This window comes from Nannobrachium achirus (assembly GCF_963921795.1).
Source record: "Nannobrachium achirus genome assembly, chromosome: 22".
In the NCBI taxonomy this organism is placed as follows: domain Eukaryota; kingdom Metazoa; phylum Chordata; class Actinopteri; order Myctophiformes; family Myctophidae; genus Nannobrachium; species Nannobrachium achirus.
This window is the reverse complement of record NC_137829.1, coordinates 6174739-6183218: the sequence shown is the minus strand read 5'-3', so window position 1 is coordinate 6183218 and position 8480 is coordinate 6174739. Positions and strand designations below refer to the sequence as shown.

Below are 8480 nucleotides of genomic sequence, written 5' to 3'. Positions count from 1 at the left end.
TTTTTATACTTGTAATGACACACACACACGCACGCTCGCGCACGCACGCACGCACGCACGCACACACACACACACGTGCGCGCACTGTTCAAAATCATCCCAGCCCTAACCCTAACCCATCCTTTGCAAGTTCCATTGTTTAAATATGGTGACTTATTTAACGCCATCCGTTATTTAAATAGAAACCAGCATGACGACCCCAGCAAGACTCTTCTCAGACGAGAGCAGCAATAAGAAATTGTGACAGGCTTACTAGAGAATTCTCTCTATTAGTTTACATTCCCATTTGCATTTTACGCCAACCTGTCAGGCAGTGCTGGAACAGATTATAAAATATATTCTCGAAGGTATGAGGTATTATATAAATGCTCTTTGGTCTAGACACGCGTTGCAGATTTCTTGGTGTCAGTATTGCTTATCTCTTGGCCGTGGTCTTCAGAGCTGCGCGCTGACTGACAGTGGAGCTGGCTCCTGTCTTGTTGGTGGATTTAGCCAGGGTACAGTCATCGGTACACTCATCCATTCTGAAGGCAATTTCCTCCCTTATCAACTTAAACCACAGGGCTGGGGGATACAGTGCACTGCGCTGTAATCATAACGTATGTGCGTGCCTGTCTGCCTGGAGCTGAAATATGTTTCTGCTTTAACGCCTCATATCTTTTACTGTGTCTCTGAGGGTTTCACGCCAATTCATGTCCACACACATGCACACACGCACACACGCACACGCGCACACACACACACACACACACACACACACACACACACACACACACACACACACACACACACACACACACACACACACACACACACACACACACACACACACACTTCTACCAGATCCTCCTCCCAGCTCTCCACATACCAGGTTTATGCGTCTTTGTTTTACACATTTCCAGGGCGGAACGAAATCAAAACACAGACGTCGCTTTGCGAATGTAACACGTGTTCTTTAATTTAGGAGAGATATTGTTGGTGTGACTGTGTGTGTGTGTGTGTGGGTGGCTTGTGTTTGAAGACTCATAGAGTGACATTCACCTCCCTCTGTGTGCGTCTCTCTGTCGAGATGGGATGGCGCTGAGGCTACTGTGGGGGGTCGGTGATGATGGGGGGACCGCTGAACGTCTCCTCCAGCAAAACGGAATAGTTGACGTTCTTCACAGCAGGTCCCCTGGCCTCACCGCTCCAGCCCACATTAACCTGGAGACACACAGGGGAACACACGGCTCACTATTTATTATTACGAGTCTGGATCTAAAGACTCTCACGACACAGGAGAAGAAACTCGGTGGGACGCAGGTGCTGACATTTCGAAAAGGGCCTTTTGGTGAAAATATCGAAAGTCGTCTATTTTCAGTGCTCCATAGACTAGCATGGTCTTCAGCCTTCAGGTATGGCATGGAAAGCTTGGAAGTCGGCTATTTTCAGTGCCTGATAGACTTACTTAACTCTCAAATACAGTACCTGGAACGCGCCTGAGTCGCGTTAGATTTTAACCACTTTAACCATTATTTTATGCTTTAACTTTAGAAAAATAGCAGATATACAAGCTCACAGCGCGGCACCGAGTGCCGCGCTGCGAGCTTGTAGATCTGCTATTTTTGAAAAATCGTGAAAATGTGTGCAAGTCTATGAATATCTTTGACCCGATCTTTGACCCGACTTCTAAATCCTTCCTCTAAATCAGTGGTTCTCAAACTTTTTCATGTCAAGGACCCCCAAAATTACAGGTATTTAGCCATGGACCCCCATCTCAAAATATGTTGTTCCAGGGACCCCCCAGAAGCAAATATTTGATTTACAAATGTTCACTTTTAAATAGATATATTCAAAGACTTGCAAAGAAAAATCATGATTTTTCAAAAATAGCAGATATACAAGCTCGCAGCGCGGCACTCGGTGCCGCGCTGTGAGCTTGTATATCTGCTATTTTTCCGTCAGCCTGGAATGGAAAGACAGCATTTGCATTTCTTTCACCATAGTAAAAACTGCATCTTCTAGAGAAGGCACTTTTTACAGACGGATAAAAGGGCTGGGGCTCAAGCCCCCTTTTATGTCTATGTGTGCACGTGCCTGGTGGGACGTACACACGCATACTGGCACTGCGGATGGTCCTGGACATGTCATGGGAAGAACAACTGACAGATTTTCGATGTACTCTATGTACTGTATGTATAATTCTTCCATTTTACACTTACCCCCTGTAGTAGCGCCTACCACCTATCAACATGTAACTACAAAGAAACACTTCTCCACTTGAACTGAACTGGTTATTTTAATTCAAGTTGTCCAATCACTGACTACTTTTTGAGAGAGAGAGAGAGAACAAGTAAATTCCTCCATTGAAGACTTTATTGCCGCAGCAATCCGTGAATATTAGGCTTTTATATTAGAGAGAAAGAGAGAATAGAAAAGTATACGGTATGGGTTTGTATGAACAAAGTTGAGAAACCACTGTTGATGGTGAGACAGTTAACAGGAATAATAAAAGGTAAACAGTCAATTGAATGGCTCATTTTCCAAATCAATACAGTTACAACAACAAATAATGAAACTCAGATTTTATTTATTTTTTAAGACGCCACAGTATTGGGCTATGTTCAGGGCTATGTTCAGTATTGGGCTATGTATATATTTGAATAGATAAACATAGTTTTCCATAACTGGAGATAATAATTCACATGTGTAGGGTGTAACTGTTGAGGTAGTTGTGCAGTCGAGGTATTTATGAATTTTATGAAAAAAAGAGAAAAAAACGGAATACTGTCTGGAATGAACAACGAAGAAGAATGCGTTTACTGTAGGTATCGGCCGACCAAACAAACACAGTTTTGGACATGTACTGTATGTCAGCGCTGTGTTTTCACTGTTCTTCTGTATTTCCACGGATCTCGTTAAGGAAGCCAGAGTAGTTGACTGTAGACTGACACATTGGTTTGGGCTTAGGACCCTGCGAGGAAGAGAGCAGCTGGAAACCAGTGAGAAAATAAGAAAATTAGAGAGCTGAGAAGGAAGTGTGGTGCGTGGCGAGCAAGTGAGTGACTGCACATGCACACACACACACACACACACACACACACACACACACACACACACACACACACACACACATGCGTGCAGGCACGCACACAAACACAAGAACACACACACAACTACCCACCCACCCTCCTCTTCTGCCAATGCCTGTCTCCCGCTTTTGCCATCTCTGCATCGTGTGTGTCCCGGTCACCTGTTTCTGTTTAGCTCTCTCGTTGAGGCATGGCACGCTAAATCAGCGTTACGTAGTAAACACACAGACCTGGGAGAGGAGATCAGAGGAACTCTGTTCTGTTTTCTCCTGCCCGTCGTGTCTCATGTCATTTTCCCTGACCATTAAATTGCTTCACTTGTCTATTCAACTGATGGTTCACTCTTCCCTTTCTTTCAGCTCACCCTTATGGCCATGGGAATCTCAATTATATTCAGTAACGTGCTTTCTGCTTGTTCACTCAGTCACCTTTAGTTTTTCATTTTTCTCATTAGAATCTCCAGTTCTATGGCTATTGTATTCCATGTACGAGAGTATGCCCCTCGCCATTTAGTCTCTGACTTTCTCACCTTCAGGATTTCATCAGGCAGGACCGGGGGAGCTGGATTCTCCCTCCAATTGATGCCAGCCAAGAAGGCGTGGTAGTCAATCTCTTCTCCATCTGTGTACCTGCAGCAAATATGTATCCAGATTACACACAGCAATTCTCTTGACATATTTATTCATTCATTCAACCTTTATTTATTTTCACGGAAATACATTGAGGGCAGGGCCGGTATTTTCTATGATGCAGAGATTACAAAAAGGTATAACACAACAGAGTAAGAATATCAAATTAAGAACAGGACAAAACAGTTTGTGTTCTAGAAAACACAAGTATGAAAACAACAAAACAATGAGACGCCTTAATTAAAACAATGACAATTTAAAACAACAAGATTACGTAATGATCAGGTTTCTAAATCGCCCCAGTGAAATGAGTTGATATTTAAAGTGCGTTGTAAGTTACCTCATTCCAGGTAAAGGGAGCGCTAAAACTATTGCCATACGAAATGGTGCAGCGCCATATCTCATTGGCCAGACAACAGGTGATTGCAGTCTAATAGTACGTGATTATCATTAAATGACCACCATGGCCAATGAGATGTGCCATTGTTGTGCCATATTGTACGGCAGAACACATCATGAGAACCCAAAGAATAGATAAAGACTGACAAATACAAAAAGAAAAGTCTGGAGTGTATTCAAATGTTTTCCTCAAACACTGACAGCTGGGAAGCAGTAACCGTGTAAAGGAGTTTAATGTGTATTTGTCATAATGAAGGGTTTTAGTTTAGTCATGCTATGTAATTGCTGGTTTACAGGCCCCATCACCCTTCCAAGAAAAGTATCTAAGGGAAACAACAAACAATGAGGATATATAAAAGGAGCAGTTGAAAACCTTAAAACAAAAAACAAATCACCGACATTTATTTTCCCTGTGCAGGCTAGTGATGAAAAGACCATGATGGCGATAGACATGTACTCATTGGCCAGCTGCCGTATCTTCCCTAGGGGTTATATGGCAGCTGACCAATCAATGGAAGCTAAAGATGCATTATTAGTAGTAGTTATTAATAATAATTAGTGGGTAGCACAAATCTGCCTGGAACCGAAGACCAAACTGAGAACCGAGCCGGACTGTTCACTTGAGTAGGATTAGTTTCAATTGCCACGGGTCTCGGTCGGTCCATTTGAAATGGATGGACCCGTATGGACCCGTGAGAACCCGACGACCAGCTTTTTATTATTACTAGAGGTTCAAGCCGCTACGCGGCCTTCACATCTAGAATTAGGCCACTATGATGTAGGGTTTAATATTTTTCCTGGGATTTCCCGTTAATTGCGACTGTCAGGTCGCAGTTACTATCAAAACCTCCACCGGCTGTAAGACTGTCTGTCTGTCAGTCACGTCACACTTTTCTACCTCTGATATCTCCGCCACCGTTGCCCCTATCCATGGTCCTCTTCTAGTGCTTAGTGATTCTTGCTAAACACATTCTTGGACACTGCTCCTACAGATTTTGCCCTAAAATCATGCAAAGTGGCACACAGTATGTCTAGAGTCCTGTCATCAACATGGATCTGTCCCATTTAGCCCCACCATCAGTCAGATTTTTTAAAACACATTTTTGGACACTGCTCCTACAGATTTTGCCCTAAAATCAAGCAAAGCGGTGTATACATGTGACCTGACGGACGCTTATCTCCCGATTACAGAGTCTTACTGGTTGCGACCGTCAGGTCGCAGTTACTATCAAAACCACCACCGGCTGTCAGTCAGTCTGTCAGTCTATCTGTCGGTCTGTCAGTCAGTCAGTCTGTCAGTCACGTCACAATTATCCCCTACTCATATCTCCGCCACCGTTGCCCCTATCCATGCCAAACTTTGCATACACACTCCTTGGATGGCAACTCACATTTCTCACATGGCCCTCTTCTAGTGCCACCAATGGTCCGATTTTTGCTAAACACATTTTTGAACACTGCTTCAACAGATTTTGCCCTAAAATCATGCAAAGCGGTACACAGTATGTCTAAAGTCATGTCATTAACATGGATTTCCCATATTCCCTCCTAATTGGCTACGATTGCCTTCTAAAGTTTGTGTACGGTCGCTTATCTCCCGATTAGGTAGTCTTACTGGTATACATATATATAAAGCAAAACATAGTCTCCTATGCCTCTCGGCCTGGCAGAGACAAAAAGTGCCCTCTAGAAAGATATGATTGGATACGTTATCCTTTGACTGCGTCCGCGGGGTCTCGCTTGTCATCAGAGCTTCAGTTCAGGACTCGCTGTTGGACCTTTAGCCTATATCCGATCGGCACTTTAGGCTACAGATCAAATTCAGATCATCACATGGTCTCTGTGGCTGCGCTATTCACGGGACTGTCAAAAGCAGTAATGGATGTTCTTATTGATTTTCCTTCCACATATCTCTGTGAAAAGACGTTTTCTGCGCCTACTTGTATAAAAACAATACAGATCACGACTTAGCAGAGCGAAGATGATCTTCTTGTTGCAGTGAGCAACATTGAGCCCAGAATAGCACTTCTCTGTTCAAACAAACAAGCGCAAGTGCGCAACCATCCCACTCATTTCGAAAGGTAGGCCTACGCCAATACAATCCATAAACTGTCACAAAGTGCTGTCAGATGTTTTAATTCTGGTTAAAAGATTGTGTGGAAATGCAAACCAACAAAGTAGGCTATAGTTTCACATTTTGGCGGGTGGCCATGTGATGCAGCAATAAGAAAGTAAATGCGTCATTATCATATCATCTGTCTGCTGTCAGTGTTTATTTTCTCTGCATCACTTTAAGAAGTAGCCTAGCCTAGTGAAAACAGCCGATCTACGTGTACAAGCTCACAAAGCGGCACTTTGCGCCGTGTTGTGAGATGGTAGATCAGCTATTTTCGATGACAAAGTCCCCACGGAGGCCGGTAAAATCATTCCACATCTATACTATAATTTTGCGAATGTCTGTCTGAGTGAGTGAGTGAGTGAGTGTCTGTCTGTCTGTCTGTCTGTCTGTCTGTCTGAAACAGCGTTTCTCCTCAGTGGCTGGAGCAATTGATCTGAAATCGCATCACCATTAGCATATGAACACACCTAACATAACTGTGAAGCCCGTTTGTCACTTTCACAAATCATATACTGTATATTAGCATTTTTATGGTGTATCTATATCTATTTAGCCTACAGTACCTTTTGTGACCACACATGTTAAGGGAGGGGCGCTGTTGTTCAGGCCATGCACAATCACACACAAACCCACACACACACACACACACACGGGGGGGTGGGGTGGGGGGGGGGGGGGTGGTGTGTGTGTGTGCAGGCGGGCGGGCGGGCGGGCGGGGGGGGGGGGGGTCTGGCCCTGTTACAGATGTTGTCCAAAAATCATGCAGATCGGTACACAGTATCTCTGTAGCTGTTAAATGGAACGGGTATTTCTTACATTGATGCTCCTACATATTAGCATGCAAGCACCAGTTAAAGTTACTTTCCATCCCTCATATACTGTGTGCACAGTGCACATCCCATAATCCACACACTGCACATCATTTCGGAGCTCATATCTTTGAACGGGTAAGGACTAGTAGCTCAAACAGACGACATGCTTGCACGGCTGTGTCAGGCAGCCTGATTGACTCCGTGCTTCTAGTAAAGAAAAAACCTAACATCCGGGACGACGGGTCCCAGAGCCAATTACGTGCACTCTACCCGAGAATCCCGGATCCCGGGATCCCTAATGGGGCCTTCACACTGATGTCACATGGCTGATCCGAATGATGCCCAATTTGCCCATATATGGAGATCTCTGTAACTGTCGGTCCTTGTCCCGTTTTTGCCCATAAATGGAGATTCCTGATGTCGTCAGTATATGCCCATACATGGTAATGCCCCCCTTTGAGCCCATATACTTTTTTTTGTACAACCGTGAGCCAGTTGTACCACCATACATTCCAGTGTTGCCACTGCTATTGTAAAACTGAGAAAACAGCCAGCAGACAATAAAATAAAGTCCAATTCACATAGTATATTGACCTCTCCACGGATAGACCAACCATCTGTGGAGAGGTAAATAAACTGTGAAAGGTCATTCGATATTGTTTGCTGGCTGTTTTCTCAGTTTCACGATACTGTTGAGCTGTGCACCTTGAGACTTTTGTTTAATCTGGAGTGTTGCGGGCATTCTGCTTTGCAGTGCTTTCTCTCAGCCGCTGCTATTGTACCCTACAGGCTCACCTGTCAATAGGAGCCCCCTCTATCCTGTTTCTCTCTTTCAACACCCTGCGCTGACAGGTGCCGCCCCAGCCCGTAGGAGCCACTATCGCAGAGACAAAGATCGCCCTCCCCACCCGGCCTCCCTCCTCCAAACGGGGATAGAGCCAATTAGACCTGGAACGCATCCGTGTTGCGTTGGATTTGAACCACTTTAACCATTATTATTATATGCCTTTAACTGTTAATATATAGCAGATATACAAGCTCACAGTGCAAGCTTGTAGATTTGCTATTTTTTTTGAAAAATCATGAAAATTGGTGCAAATCTTTGAATATATATATTTTTAAAGCAAACATTTGTAGCTCAAAATCGGTGCTTCTAGGGGGTCACTGGAACAACATCATTTGAGATGTCTGGCCATTTTTTAGGTATTTTCACCAAACACAGAAAGTTGTGTTGCGCCAGATGTACCGTAGTAGTGGATTGGAACATCAAGGGCCCTATTATGCATTATTTCCAGGTCAGGCTCCGTGTGGCGGACAGGTACTTTACCCCTGCGCTGCAGAGCACTACACTTAGCTTAGTGAAGAAACCTCTTATGACGGAAATAATATAAGAGCCGAGTTAAGCCCTTTGCACACAGGACAGTTGCGTTTTTTTTTTCGTTTGCTGCAT

The 8480-nt window shown here is 44.1% G+C and overlaps 1 protein-coding gene across 1 annotated transcript in view; it reads right to left on the bottom strand.

Annotated features, from left to right (window-relative positions):
- Positions 1-1086: 1086 nt before the first annotated feature.
- efhc2 (EF-hand domain (C-terminal) containing 2) overlaps positions 1087-8480 on the bottom strand; it is a gene marked incomplete at both ends in the record, with an annotated part of 23009 nt that continues 15615 nt past the window's right edge. Inside the window, 2 exons of the mRNA XM_080753540.1 lie at positions 1087-1203; positions 3601-3700. Of these exons, the coding sequence (XP_080609666.1) occupies positions 1087-1203; positions 3601-3700 (217 nt within the window). The remainder of the gene's footprint in view (positions 1204-3600; positions 3701-8480) is intronic.